The sequence below is a fragment of the Cuculus canorus genome, chromosome 3 (genome assembly GCF_017976375.1).
Source record: "Cuculus canorus isolate bCucCan1 chromosome 3, bCucCan1.pri, whole genome shotgun sequence".
NCBI lineage: Eukaryota > Metazoa > Chordata > Aves > Cuculiformes > Cuculidae > Cuculus > Cuculus canorus.
In genome coordinates this window covers 82,940,812-82,956,007 of record NC_071403.1, presented here as the reverse complement: position 1 = coordinate 82,956,007, position 15,196 = coordinate 82,940,812, and the positions used below count along the sequence as shown (strand labels likewise).

At 42.8% G+C, this 15,196-nt stretch overlaps 1 protein-coding gene across 7 annotated transcripts in view; it reads right to left on the bottom strand.

The window, feature by feature from the left end:
• Positions 1-2,612: 2,612 nt before the first annotated feature.
• The window catches only part of ISM1 (isthmin 1), a 42,968-nt gene continuing 30,384 nt past the window's right edge, over positions 2,613-15,196 (bottom strand). The window contains exons 4-9 of one of the 7 annotated variants that reach the window (XR_008449335.1): positions 13,504-13,771; positions 10,263-10,406; positions 7,748-7,837; positions 5,536-6,145; positions 3,959-4,032; positions 2,613-2,769 (exon numbers count right to left, since the gene is read on the bottom strand). Coding sequence is in view for 2 of the 7 variants with exons in the window: in XM_054063668.1 (XP_053919643.1) it covers positions 5,628-6,145; positions 7,748-7,837; positions 10,263-10,406; positions 13,504-13,771 (1,020 nt within the window). In the remaining 5 variants the exon portion in view is untranslated. Of the gene's footprint in view, positions 2,770-2,842; positions 6,146-7,747; positions 7,838-10,262; positions 10,407-13,503; positions 13,772-15,196 lie in introns of those variants that run through there. The other 6 variants (XR_008449333.1, XR_008449331.1, XR_008449334.1 and 3 more) reach the window with 6 other exon arrangements.

Genomic DNA, 15,196 nt, shown 5'->3' with positions numbered 1-15,196 from the left:
GCCAGTCAGGGCTTTTCCCAAGGCCAGCCATGTCCTCCTCTCTTTTTTGTGGCTGAGCGATGTCCCCTCAAGCGCCGCCCCTGGGAAGTGGGGAAAGGGGATGGCTGCTGGCTCATTTGGGGACAAATGAGTGTGTTAAACACAACTGTGCAGAGGCAGAAGCCAACCTGAAAGATGGTGCACAGAGTGGGAATTGGTTCTCAAGCCTTCTCTGCTCGCCGAACTTTTTGACTCGTACCCTGCATCTACTGCAATGGAGTGTGGATGCTGTTCCTTGCTTAAGGCATGTTTCAGAGTCGTAACAGAGCCCTCCTGAAATCCATACAGTGAAACACTATTCCACCCTAAGCAAAGCATTGGTCAGGCCCATAATAAACAGCAAACTCTAACGTGTAACACATGTAATGCTGTTTGTCCAGTTTTAAATAGGAAATATTATCTAAGTGCTCTCTGAAAACTAGAGCCACCCACACTTAGTTTTGTTAGGTTTGGCCAGTTTGACCTATGTCACATTGCTATCACTTCCAGAATACAACATTCTGAATTCCTTATGAACTGTGCGTTTTCCCGAATGAAAAGCTTCTCTATGTGTTCAAAAATCCCCAACACCTTCTGACGTTAGAGAACAAACGAAAGAAATGATAACTCCCTAAACTGATAGAAAATTAGCACAGTCATAGAAGACCTATATGGCATTAGCAATGCAGCTGAATAGGAAAAATGAATAAACCTGCCAATAAAGTAAAAGGCAGAACTGAAGAATTACTGCTGCTGGTTCAGCTTCCCGATCCTTCTCCCCACTATGCCAGTGCAAATAATAGCCTCATTCCCCTATGCAGGCCAAAAGCAAGTGCTCTTCTGTAGGCCCATTCCTGCAGACACTCGGCAATGTACTGCTATGAAGTGCATGACTAGAGGATATCCTAACCTAATTTACATAGATATAGAAATATATGCATGTGTGTGTATTTTGTATGAAATATGAAACCAGTGATTTCTTAGCCAACCCCTTAATTTGTATGAAACAGTGCAGGCATAATGGAAACTGCCCACACATTTTTCCATTAAAAGTTACAAACGGAAAGGAGGGGGGAACTGGCGATAGAAAAACACATGCTCTCTCTGCTGTCACATAAATGCCATGCAGCCAGGCAGCAACATGCATCCACACCCGTTTGCTGGAAAAAGAGTCATCTTTATTCTGGTGCTTACTGGTGATCTTCCTGTTCATGCCCTCCCTCGTAAGCACTCTGTATATGGAGGGGAGGAATATGGCTGTGCCTGTGCCCGTGCAGGTGCATGCAGTCAGCATAAAGAGGTCTGAGCTTGTCTGTATATGTTTTGCAGGCTTCCCCTTCTGAATTAAAAAGAGATAGCATTGCCACGCCATTGCCCCTTGCATGGTGTTGGATGATAGCGCAGGTGACTGTATGGAGCCTGCAGCGTAACTCTATCTACATGGGTTATAAACAGGCTCCCTGCCCCACCAGCTTCTTGACCCTGCTCGGCGTGGCACTCTCCAGTTTTGGGAAGGGTTTCTGTGTGGTCTGTCCAGCCTGAACGTGACTAATTTTCTCCAATGATGGATGAACATGGAACTGTGCTGCTGAGCATATGCCAAGTCAGTGCCACCCAGCAGCCACCCTCTGAAGTGAGCCATGCCGGCTGCTGGGTGGCTCCAGAGATGCCTTGATGGAGAAAGCAGGAAGGGGAACAAGGAGGGGGGCACTGGCAGTTCCTCAGCCTCAGGCACTTCCCCAGGCTGTCACCATGAGGTGCAGGTGCTTCCTTGCTGCCTTCCTACAGCTGTCCAGGAAGGCCACCACAGAGCAGCATGAGGCCTCTGTGGTCTGGCAGGGTCATCTTCTTGCTAAATGGCTCACACATACACTGCAATCTCCTACCAGCAGATTCTTCAGTTGGAAAATGGTGCTTTTCTCCTCTCTCCCACCTTCGACTCACCTGACTCCATTCAATCAAAAGTGTCAGGTGCCTCAGTTGTTCATTGCAACCAACCCTACAATCTCAATGAAAACGCTGTCTACGGAAAAGGCGGTCCCATGAACTTACTAGCATTTTTTGAAAGAATGTTTTGTGTTGACAGTGTTAACCATTTTGCACAGCAGGGGGGAAAAATGCAGCTGGTAACTAATGCAGGACTGTGGGGATTCGTGAATGCGTGTATGTTTTTGTTTTTCGCTATATTGTCCTAGAACCCATATGCATCACTGTGGGTTGTTAGTGGAATCTTGCTGCTCAGCAGCTGTCTGGGCAATGTGAAGCCAGGCCCACTCATCCTCTTAACCATCAAAGGTACGCATACAGATCCATTTATGGCTGCCTTGGGGCAATGCTCCACACATCTTCTTCAGCAGCAGTGCCAGCTTAAGGCATTCCTGCCAACTTGGCTCTAAAACTGTGTGGTAAACTGTATCTGTTGATTGATCGGGGTTAAAAATAACTTGGATGACTTGACTGGTTCCTTTTGCTGCACAAACAGCCAAACAGCTGTGCTTGCCCAAGAGAAAGGTAGTGCAGAGGAATGAAAGGCCAGGAGGTGAAAATACTCTACCCTGGCTTTGATGATGAGAAACAGGGAGACAGAACTGCTCAGAGACTGAGAGGTTGCTGTAAAGTCTGTATTTTAAGTTTCCTTTTGGGAAGCAGGATGGCTACTGGTGGGAGACTTTCTGAGCCCTGTTTAGTTCTGCTTCTTTCACTCTCCCTCATATCTTTGGTGGTCTTCCAATATGCCCATTCCTTGGTGACCTAGAAACATAAAACCAGTTTATTCTACTGACATATGCCTAAGAACGTAAGGTCACAATGCCTTCCTTGGGTCTTACTCTAATATGAAGAATTATATTTAAAGGACAGAGACAAAATTGGCCATGGCAAACTCCAGCACCTTATACATTCGACATACAATAGTCATTGGAAAGGAAAGAAAATAGAAAGTAAAAAAAGAAGCAGCCCAGACCTGAATTGATCATGATTTATTACAAAATAGGACTGACTTTGTTTTTAACAAAGACCATTACTTAAGACTGCAGAAGTGCAAATACTCTCTTGATCTATGCTCCAAGACTCATTCTTTCAAAAACCTGGTAGGTCCTTATGGGTGGTTATTAGGCTCCCTCAGAGCTTCTAGCGTTGGCAAATTACGAGTGGTAACACTTGAAACTTTGTGCGTCATTTCATTTATTAGAATATTTTTTCCTCTTCCCTGACACTTTCTTTGTTACGTTCAGTATTAATAGTGTAGTAGCATTTCTCAACAGCACCATAATTTACTAATCCATAAACTGCAAGGATGTGTTTTATATTTCAAGAATTGTGACTGCCCTCTCATCGCCCTCCCAGAGAAACCTGAGACTGCTGTTCCCCCTACACTGCTAACTGAAGTAAAAAGCAGGGCTTTCACTCCATATTGCAGAAAAGACCTTCTTCCCTGTTAAGTGACTGATCCTGGACTTGCTCAGGCCTTTCATCCATCTGCTGTCAATTTAACTGGCTCCACTAGCTAGTGGCTCCTTCTTATGACCTTGCAAGAATTTACAAAACCCGGTTTCTATAAAAATGAAGGGCTGATCCCCATGTTTACCCTCTTGCTCAACTAACCATGCTTTGTTACTACCCGCTAGTGCTAGAATACATTCACGTCCCCCCTCATCTCCGACTCAAGCCTACATCTGGGAAGATCCAATGACTCGGCCAAGACTGCCAGCTGCTGAAGTTACCTCAGTTGCTGTTGCATATGTGCAGCAGTTTTGCCTGGACCACTGTTTTTGGAAACCTGAAGCTATGTACAGGGCTGAGACTCTGCAGTCTGCCCGATAAGCCTGGCAGATCTGGGGAGAGCCTTCGCATCACCAGAAGTTTGGTCACAGTACGTGTCCTGTGTCCAGGCTGCTTTTTAATCCCCCGATTCGTACCACCTACCACTTCCCAAACTCACCAGACTTATTATGCATATGTTAATGCTGGGGGGCTGTGCACAGGCCTGTCTGGGAAGCCACAATCAACCAGCACCTGAAAGGCCAACAGAGACTTACAGTTATATGTGTGTACATTTACAGCAAAATGAATTGTCTTTCACAGCTGTTTTGCCTCTTTTGGCTAAGACTACAGTGCAAGTCTGGCTTTACTGCTGTGTGAGGTTCCATATGCATTGCACATATGCGTATCAGACCATATAACCCGAAAATAAGCTCTAGTGACATTCAGCCTTAGTTTTCCAAAGAAAGACATTCACTTGCAGTGACAGCCTTTTACAGGATGGAACTGTAAGTATTTATTTACCCATGGTGCAGTTTTTATCTTTCATAAGAATGCAGGTATCTGCTGCTGAATTACAGGATTACTTATGTAAAAATTTGGATATATAACCTTTGCCTAATCACAGTCTTATTCTTGGCAGTCAAGTTCCATCTACAGAAGCCTTACATGTCAGACACATATCCCAGGTGTGAGTTATTGTTAGAATTTAATAAATACTTTACAAAAATAATACTAGCTTTTTTTTTAAAAAATGAAGACATTTTAACTCACCAATAGTTCCTCCTAGACAGCTTCCTTAAAGAATAGCTTCTTCTGTAGGACACTGTGCACTCAGCATATGATAGATGGGGAAAAAGGGCTGGTTGCATGCTTTATCTCAGTGTGTTCCACTTTTCTTGTTCTTTAAAAAAAACCCCAACTTCTTTCTTTTCTTAAAAGAAAGAAACAAGCAGATCTAAACAGTCTTCATATTAAAAACTGGGAAGTAAGCATAATTTATTTTTTCCTTTGATATGGTTTCCTTCTCTGGCCTCACACCTCCAACGCCATGCTTAGCTTACAGATAGCTGTCCTGAAGGTCTGCTCCCCAGTATAAGACTGTAAGCCCTGACAGCTGTAGCTCTGTATCTGAATTGTCTCCGAGCGTGAGTTGTTTGTAACACCTGCAGAACCACTGTATCAGGACTTTTTCTGCTCCATAGGAAAACCAGAGTTATGTCTCCCTGCAAGCCTACCCTGGATTGACTGCAAAGACCTGAGCTAAAAGATACATGAAGAACTGCAAGAAAAAAATTGCCAGTAACTGTCTATATTCACTTTTGAGTGCTACCCTTCAAAAAAAAATTCTTCCTTTCTCAGACAGGACTAGTCATGAAATCAATTACAGAGAAAACTGATGCTGTAGGTGCATTACTCTTGTAAACCATTCCCATATGGAAGAGTACAGTCTTTAATCCTATTGCTTATAACAACTTTTAAATATGTGCCCTCCTCAGCTAGGACCCTGGGGCCTGATGATGATGGCAGCTGTCTCCCACCCCTTATGTTATAGTTGGGGAATAAAATGAAAGGCACATTATTAAATGAAGTTATTGCAGTATAAAATCCTACCAGGACAAGTTTTATGTAAGTCTGTATGTAAAAACGGGTGTGTGTGAGATAGAGAGATATGTGTTTATAAATTACACACACTAAGAAAAATACTTATCTATTATATTACAACTATATACATTCATTAGAAAGAAACTGATCAACCTCTATCAAGAAGACAATGCAGCAGCCATTATCAGTTCTTTGGCATCCAGGAAACGAATGCTATTTTGTGTCTGAAGAGAAGGAAAACCTTTTCAGTATTCCCTTGCTTCTTGAAATTGCTTGTAGTAGTCTTCGTCTGAAGGGTTTTCTGTACACTTCTGCCCATTGTTTGGAGGCCGTGCTTCGTTGTATCGACTCCAGTCACCTTTGCATATAATCCAAGGCAGAATGTCCACTTTGTAATGGAGCTCTGCAGAGAATTCAATGCTGATCAGGTTTGGCGTACCTGCTCCTTTCCCTCTGGTAATCAGCTGCATATTATCATCATAGCAGCAGTGCTGTGCTGCAAGCGTTGTGCTTTCCAAAGAGAGCATGGAGCGGATGCAGTATCGTGCAGTGGGCTTATAGATCTCCAGTTTTTCCTTCGGACCACTTGCATCTTTCCAGCGGAAGTTTTTCCTCTTAATTCGATCATGGATTTCAGCAGTGCTGTATGCAACTTCTCTAGGGTAGGAGCACGGGCAGCTGGGGAGATCATTGACCACTTTGTGCATATATTTCTTCAAGAACTCACTTTTGCAGCTCATCCATCTTTCACAGCTATCAGTATCTGTTTAAGGGCAGGAAATGGAAACTTAAGATACATTATGCAGCATCCCAGTTCGTATGATCAGTCATAGCAAATGAGTAAAGTTCAGCATCAGTGCTCTGCTTAAGAAAAGGCAGTCAAAGCTTGCCTCACTGCCTGAAATGTGTTAATATGCCATCTTGTCAGATAAAGAAATCACGTGTGACTGGTGTTAGGGCCTCAGGCAGTGCTAGTCTGATTTGTAGTGCAGCACTATGCCAGTGAGAATCCTTGACATTTCTTCTACCTGGCAAATTCTACTGCCAATATCCCAGCAGCACAAGAAACCCTGTCACAGGTTTACAAGCGACAGAACTGAAATAGGAAAATCACAACAATTTGATGCCATTCTCCAGTTTAAACCCCTTGTCTACACACCTTGTAAAAACAGCAGATTCAGATGTTGAAGGATTAAGTTTATTATGACACTAGAAATACCAAGAAGGCAAGCAGGGCCTGGATTACTTTTTCTGTAGTTGATTATTGAGCCCAAATACTTTTTTCCTATTTGGTCTCCAGCTTCCCAAAAGGGTATTTCAAGCAGCTGTAGTTCAAACATGGAGACTGACATCTAAACTACCTTCTCACAAATACAACCAAAAGTTGATTAAGATTCTAAAAGGGCATATGTTACATAATATCATGAGTGTCTGTACATTAACAGGACCTAATGGCACCAGAGCCATGACTTAGAGCTGGGACTAGAGAGATTTATAGACTAGCAGCATATTTAATACTGGCACTTTACTGTTTTGCAAGGGTCTTGGGAGAAAGCAGTTAAACATCTCCTACATAAAACATTGTTTAAGGTGTCTGTATCATGCTACAGGCTTTCCGAAAAACCCTGGACATGTTGCTCCACACTTACTTAACAGGACTCTGGAATAAGGCAAAGGCTGGGACCTAAACTCTCACAGCAAACATCCTTGCAAAATATTTACTTAGTGATCTGCGTCCTGTTTTTGTCTCCTTAAAGAGTCCTATCCCAGTTGTCATTAACTACTGCACTTTGCCACCATAGGAGGGAGGTGGTGCTGGATTACATTATTTATCCAATTAGTTCAGCATGAAATCAGAACTCTGTAGAGGTTGGGCTGAGTTCTAGATAGATGAGTATCAAATCATGCCCTATTAAATTGCTTTAGCTAGCCCCACTGCAGCGCACACAGTTATAAAAGCTATGTATGCTCATAGAAGTAATAGTAAATATTTTTTATTGTGACAGCTGTATCTGAAATGCTTTTCTCTTATTATCCATTTGAGGCTATTTCAGCAAAATGCTAAACAGTGTTTGATTATTTTCCCCTCCATTAGTGCGCAGCCTTACACCTCTTTTCAGAACTAGGACAGAGAATCACCACTTTATAATGGATAGAAGAGGTACAGAAATGTGCTACAAGTTAAGAGGAGAAAGATTCTATGACAGGAGCAAGCTAAGGTTTAGGTCATAAACTTAAGCAAGATTATAAATGGCCATTTTTACCAACACTTTTAATGGTAAACTCAGTCCTACAATGAGAGTCAAAACAGGAAAATCTAAGGAAGACTCTTATCTATTACTGAAAGATTGACTAGGCTGCTCACCAACTTCAAACAGTTTGGTAGCGTTGAAGTCTTCACTTCCTGCAAGCAAGCTCACTTCTGTGGCAGCTGTTCGGAAGGTATCTTCGATCCCTAAGACAAACACATGTTAATGGTGATGGTGTTTACCTACTAAAACACAATGCAGTCAACTCCTCCCTCCATCCCCCTGCTCCTTCCTCAGTTCTGCAACGTACTTTTGTTAGGCTGGGGAAGTAATCTGAAGTTGTTGCCGGTTGTTAGGCTGGGGAAGTAATCTGAAGTTGTTGCCGGAGGGATTGTTCATTTAGAAGTATAATATGACCAAGGAATCTGTGGCGTTAGGAAGATACAGCACTGGCTTAACCCAAAGGTCAAAAATTTTCAAGTTTTAGTGCTTAGATTGTATTTAAGCAACAGATGGGTTAGTTATGAACCCACTGCAGGGAGATGAGAGAGGAAAGCAATTTTGTTCTTCCTCTTTTTGGCACAAGGCTTGCAAGCATCTCCCAGTAATTCAGGTAATAAAATAAAATACCAGGATATGCCAGCAACCACCCGTTCAGTGTTTGCTATCAGTATAGAGAAACATGGGTTACCAGAAAATATATTAATTGATCTCACTGAAATAAATATCCTTTCATTGCTGCTTTAGTTTGGCCTACTGACCTGTCTAGCGTTTCTGCACTGTGTAGCCCTAAAACAAATGTCTCTTCAGAGAAGCATCTGAACAGGGTTTGTATTTTTTTTTCCTACACATTGAATTAAAGACCTCCAAGGAGAGCAGAAAGCTCTTTAATATGATAACTGTATGGTTAATCATGAAGTCTGTTCACCATCCATCTCCTTGCCAATGAACTTTCTCCTGATCTCCTGAACTGGGGCGTAATAGTGGCTTGCAAAGCTTCCAAACAGCCTCAGGCAGCTTTTCAATAAAATTATCATAGGGTTTTGCCTTAACTCCAGCAGTAGATGCAGAATAATAGATACCCAAGTACCCATTACAAGGCAGTAATTCACTGCTGGAATTATAAACAGTAGAAGCTGAGCTTTGCCCTTGTCATTTTAAAATTGTCAGCACAGCCTCAATGAGTAAGTATATTTTGCTTGCTGATCGTTGGGGGCCTGTTATGTGACATAATATATTCTTTCAAGTTTGCCACTGTTTGATGCTAGCTGGTAATAAATACTGGAGAATATAACCAGGGGCTACATGCTTTCTTCTGGAATTAACCCCTTATTATCAAGGTTTTAGGATGTATGAAAGCATCCAAGAAACATTTTTCTCCTGAACTACTCAGGATGCATACACCTATTTGCAAGCGAGAAACTTCTCTCCAGCTCTCTCACTGAAGCTTCTGTCTTCTCTCCAGCACTGCTGACATTTTGCTTCCCATAAAAAAAACCCTGATCTCCAGCTTAAGAATTTCTGCCTTTCTGAGTCATTGAGTAAACTCAGTGAAATGTGTACCACAACATTATGTGTTTTTGCTTCTCTCTGACCTTGTAGAGCACTGAAATTGCACATATCCCATGTATTGTGGCAACTACCGCATCACTGCATTACAAACTTGCCTAAATCCAAACACAGAGTTGCATTTAAGGAACGTAATGGGAAAGTTTTCCATAGCAGCTTTAGGTTTTTATTATGTAGGTTTGAGTGCTCAGTGCTGCTTTCATCAAAGTGAAAACTGCATCATAGCAAGGACACCTCTGTTACTGGTATTTAAATAATAATAATGCCTGTAAATGAGCAGGAGCTAAGGTAAGGCTCCTTGGCCATATTTTCTGAACATATCCAAGCCAAAACTTTACATTCCTCAACCCCTTGTGCACAGCTGTTGCAGTGCCAAACTTGCTGGTTTAAATTCTCCAGTTACCAAGCAATGTGTAATGAAACAGAGATGACATTTTCACCTTAACATTGACTTCCTAGGACAAAAAATTTTGTAGCTTAGCACCCAAAATCACTGAAGCGAAACGCAAAGCCGGTATTTAGAGTATTTTTTTATATAAATTTAAAGTACTTTTTTTTAATATTAATACACATGGAGTCTTAAAGCAACTCTGTGTACATTAGGCACAAAACTGAGAAGCCTGGGGGGAGCTATTGGTTCACAATAAAGGCATGCCCAGTCACTGCACAACAGAATGTGAGCTTGCTGAGGTAACAGTCAGCACAGCTGTTTCGAAATTCTGAAATTAATACAAATTTGTTTCAAGAGACTAGATTGCATCCTTTGGAACACAAAACATACTGTGCACTAAAATGACTGCCCTAACCCAAAAAAAAAAGCCTGTATTCATCTTTTAAGTCCCAGGGGATAGTAAACTACATCTAGCAGCATATCATTACTAGCAGAGAACCTGCCATTTCATAAATGGCCTTGAAAACCAGCGTATCTCTTCCCAGTGAAACCCTTCTCTAGGCAGGGAACAAACCAGCCCCGGGCTTTACATTCAGGGGGCTCTCCTTCCCCTCCCTTGACTGCCTCTCCCCACTCCTCTCTTCCACCAGTTCACAGGAACATGATCGCACCTGGGCAGTTGGGCCGGTCGCAGGTCCGTGACTCAGTGGCAGTGCAGGCATACCCGCAAGACCTCGTCCGCTTCTGATTGCCGCTCCCACAGGTGACGCTGCAAAGGGACCATGGGCTCCAGTCTCCCTCACCATCAATATAATCTGTGTAAGAACAAAGATGAGGAAGGAAATGAAGAAACAAAACTCCGACTACCCAAAACTACTGTGTGGTGTTTTTTATTAAGAAGGCAAAACAAGAATGGAATCCAGATGTCTCTACCTGAAGCTCGGGCTAAATGCCAGGCATAAGCCTGCTGTTTAAATGGTTTTCACACTTGGTGCTCCTCAGGGAAATGCATGCAACATTATTTGAAAAAATATTTCCTTTCTCTTTTGACCTTTTGCCAGCTGAGAATCCTCAGCTGCAAAGCTGGGTCATGAACTAACAGCACACATCTATTCACATAATTTCTTTGTATACGAGAATATGTTTTCTGACCAATGAATAATCAGGCACAGGATAAATGAAATTTTCTTCTTCTTCTTTTCAAAGCATACAGCAACAGCACAACAATACTCACTTCGCTAGTTTTTAGGTCACAACGAAAACTGGACTACAGGAGGCTGAGGGTCATGCATGAAAAACTGCAATTTGTTTTTTCAGTCCCTTGAAGAGGAGACATATTACAGGAATACCGTCATAAATACAGGGAACTGCATATGCATCTTGCACCCAAAACAACATGCAATTTGTAGTGTTTCATGTGAATCATTAAATAACATCAAATCTGACTGTTTACTAGTGAGAGCCTTCTGAAAATGAAACACGACTTTCTTTTCTTCTAGTACACAGACAACGGCAAAAGTCTGCACTGCCATGGCCTGGCTCAGGGCACTGGAAGTTCCTAGACCCTTTAGAGCCAGACTCCTTTGTTTGCTGAATTAATTGTTGCACATCCCAACTTGTGAAGGCCACCAAATGGTCCATGAACCAGTCCCAGTTTTCTTGCCTTCCCAGGGGCCTCCCTAGCCGAGTGTTATCTCCCGCTAGAGAGACAAACTTAATGCATTAAGTTTCATTTGATGGATTTCTCTGCAACCTAGAGGAGATATTTAACTGACCTTGTGATGATAACTTGTAGCCTTTGCTCATTTGGGTTAAACCGGCACTGATAGCAAAGCAAAACTGGGTTTAGTGACTCTAATCCTGGCTTGCTCTATGGGTATAGTCTCATCGTGTATGTACAGGCAAGACACAAGGACAGATCCCTGCCTTCACTGTCCTCTGTGCTACACGCGATTCCCAATTTCCCCTCACCCCTCCACCGCGCTGTCTCTGGGCTTCCTGAGCTGGTTAGTAGAACACGTAACTTGATTTGTACCATATGTAATGACTGATGACAACTCTGTAGGGTGCTATTAAACATTTACTGCCAGGAGTATGGGATGGTTATATATCTCACTTGTAGCAAGCTGCCTAGATGTGAGTTCCTCATAGCAGGGATCTTATATACTTTCCCTCCTTTTCTTATGCTGCTGCCATTTGGGAAGCCATGTGCCAGCTGCCCATGGTGTGATGTGGGTGGGAACATAGCCACTGTCTGTGTGCGAAGACCCACAATTCAGAGATTTGCCAACAGGAGAGCACTACAGCAGTCTGAAGAGGCCTGAGACGTCTTAGGAAAATGTGATTTGCCTTTTTTTTCCTGGCTCTGCTCTCCTTCCCAGTTGCTCTTTTTCAACACTGATTTTTCTGTCTCTACATGGCTGGTGAGGGAGACGGAGGGTGAGCAGGTGCAATGCTTGTCAAACAGCCCAGCCTTGGAGGCCCAGGAAGGGCAGGCAGAGCCGTGTGGCTCTTTTTGGCAGGGACAGGACAAGGGAGATAGAGCCATGAAAAGTGTGAACACGTCCATGGGTGGACCTGGCATAAAAGACCCATATAGGCAGGATCTGCTGGTACATCCTTGTGGCCGGGGCCAACGGCACACAACATTTTAAGTCAGTCAGAATGCCAGGAGGCTTTTCCAATTAGTAGGGTGCTCTGGAGTATAGCAGAATGCTCAAGGACAATTTTTAGGCCTAACTACCTAGTATATATACTGCACTATGAAACACTATAGTATCTGCTATTAAACATATCACATTAGATTTTAAGCTGGAGCTTAATCTGTTCTTTTTATTTTTATATTTGTAATTCTTACTATTTTTTTCTTACCACGGTTATTTGTGAAAGCAATTGTATTTTATCTAAATGAATAGCTACCTAATATATGAATTCTTGGCAATAAAATGTGCCCACAAATAAATGCAGGTACAAAAAGAAGGGATAGACTTTAATCTTCTGGCCACAAAATTTAATACATATGGTTGGTTTTAAGTACACGGTTCCATCAAAAGTCTCCCTCTATTGTTAAGGCTCTAGGAATTAAAAATAAGCAAAACAGGAGAAAAAATAAGACTAGATCAGTGCATGACAGCCACTTTGCGGTATCTATGGAATCCAGAAGCGCCAGGGTAAAAGTAATGTGGCTTTGAAACCCTGCTCTAACTAAAAATCTTCTGCATTCATATAAAATTCAAATCCAAACGGCTCTGAGCTACCTGTGAGCACACAGTAGTTCACCTTTGCTCAATCATTCCCATGTGGATAACTACAGCCTGTTGGGGCAGTGCGTAACTGTAGCTCCTCTCTGTTTCTAGTTTCTGCAACTGTTTCACACAAGCTGAAAACAATTGTTTTCGCCATGACACATCTGGAAGAGTATTACACACGCAAATACACAATGTTCCTGCTGCATATGCCACTCCCCACACATGTACCAACATAATTCATCTTATTTGTGTATCCACCAAATACTACCATGTTTTAGATCTTGCTTGTTTACCCAATAATTATATTAAGTTTCCCAAACTACCACATAACTCTAAATTTGTACTTATCCTTACTCTAAAAATAAATACAAAACCTTGTTTCCTTTGCTTTTAAAAAAAGTACATTTAGGACTAAAAAAAGGTCCTCTTATGGGATAACTGGTATGATTTTCAAGATTATAGACTTACTAGTGGAATGCAGCTACCACAGTCCAGCTTGTGCATCTGCACAGATTTGTATTTAAAAGCTGATGAACAAGAGCCCCATGCTGAAAAACTCTGTTTTGCTTGGCCTACTGTCAGCGATGCCTCACCATTCTCATTTCCCCCAAACTCGCTTTTACAATCCCAAGATGCCCATAAGAGGCTTGGAATGCAAACTTACCATACTCTGGCTGCTCCTTGGACTCAAACGTCCGGTGACTGGGTGCATGACTATCCCACCCACCGAGAGGGTTTAGGAAGTTGCTGTCCTCAGTAGTGCTGTCATACTTGTAGTCCTGGTCACCACTGCTCATGCGAGTCAAGGTGGAGGACCTCTGCCACCAGTTTCTCCAGTCAGGTGATGGGACTGGCCAGCTAGGCTTGCTGCCTTCTTTCTGCAGGTCCTTGTCTGCCTCAGTGTCGTGGCCATCCACCACTTCAATGGTAACCTATGGGATTCAAAACAGACCAGGCTGTCTGTCAGCATCTCCTCCTAGTCAATAGGAAACTTTCTATACAGTGAAGACAAATGACTGGCGTTGCCTTGCAAAGAAGCTATGTAATACTGTAGGGTTCGCATGCTGCAAACAATATGTGGATTACTGAGCCCAGAGATATGCAGCAGCTGAGTGATCCCTTCTGCTACCTCTGCTGAATCAGGCCTTGGAACAAAGGCTAGGAAAAATCCCACAGAAAATAATAACCCACGCTGGGCCTGAAAACTTTGCAGCAGAATTTTCTGCCTTATGGAGAAAAGATGTTTAAACCCAAGCATATATGAACAGGAAAAAGAAAACTGAATCTGTTACTCTAATTACGCTGAGACTGAATTTGAGGCAAGCTTGAAGCACACTGGTGTGCAGAGCCCATTCCAAGGACTTGTACTGACTCAAAACAGGACTAAGTAACAGCAGGAGTGGGAAGGTGGAAGAGGCAGAGACCTTGGGCTTCCATCTGCTTTGCCCTCCAGTGGCAGCTCAGCCTGTCTCCTGGTACAACCTCCCTGCAGCACCAGCCTCTTCAGCACACCACGGTGTGGGCTGTCACTGCAGTGTGAAACCACATGCTGCGGTGACGAGAGCCAGCAGCTCTTTCAAACATTACCGAATAAGTCAGTCATTTGCTGCTGAGCCCTTTGAAGTAGGTCCTTTTTCTGTGCTAAAGAGTATACTGATGTACAACCCGTTAATGGTTTCTACAGAAGCCCGGAGCCGAGATTCAAAGTTTGCTGCCCTATCCTATCACAGATATCATGAATGTAAATATAATTCAGCATAGGGACAACCCTTGATTACTCCTTTTCCGTGCTGAGCAATGTGTAATTATGAAACTCTTGGATAAATACTGCACGTGCACATAGGTGCCTATTTAGGTAGAAACAGGAACTAGCGATCAGAAACCTTGGCTCTGTGAGTCATGCAAGCACAGCCACAGATAAATCATGAAATGTTCCAATGCTCCATGTTAATTCAGTTCAGTGATTACATTGGACTGGCTAAATGGGAAGGGAAGGGAAGGGAAGGGAAGGGAAGGGAAGGGAAGGGAAGGGAAGGGAAGGGAAGGGAAGGGAAGGGAAGGGAAGGGAAGGGAAGGGAAGGGAAGGGAAGGGAAGGGAAGGGAAGGGAAGGGAAGGGAAGGGAAGGGAAGGGAAGGGAAGGGAAGGGAAGGGAAGGGAAGGGACTTACAACTATCATCTACTCCAACTGCCTGATCACTTCAGAGACAACCAAAAAATAAAGCAATGACACAGAAGTGACTATCAGATATACCCATAATATTTAAAGGGGTTGGAGGTATTATTCACATTTTATAGTTTACAAAGCGGTCTTTCAAGACAGTACTTCACGAAAATTGTGTAAAACCAGAATAACGCA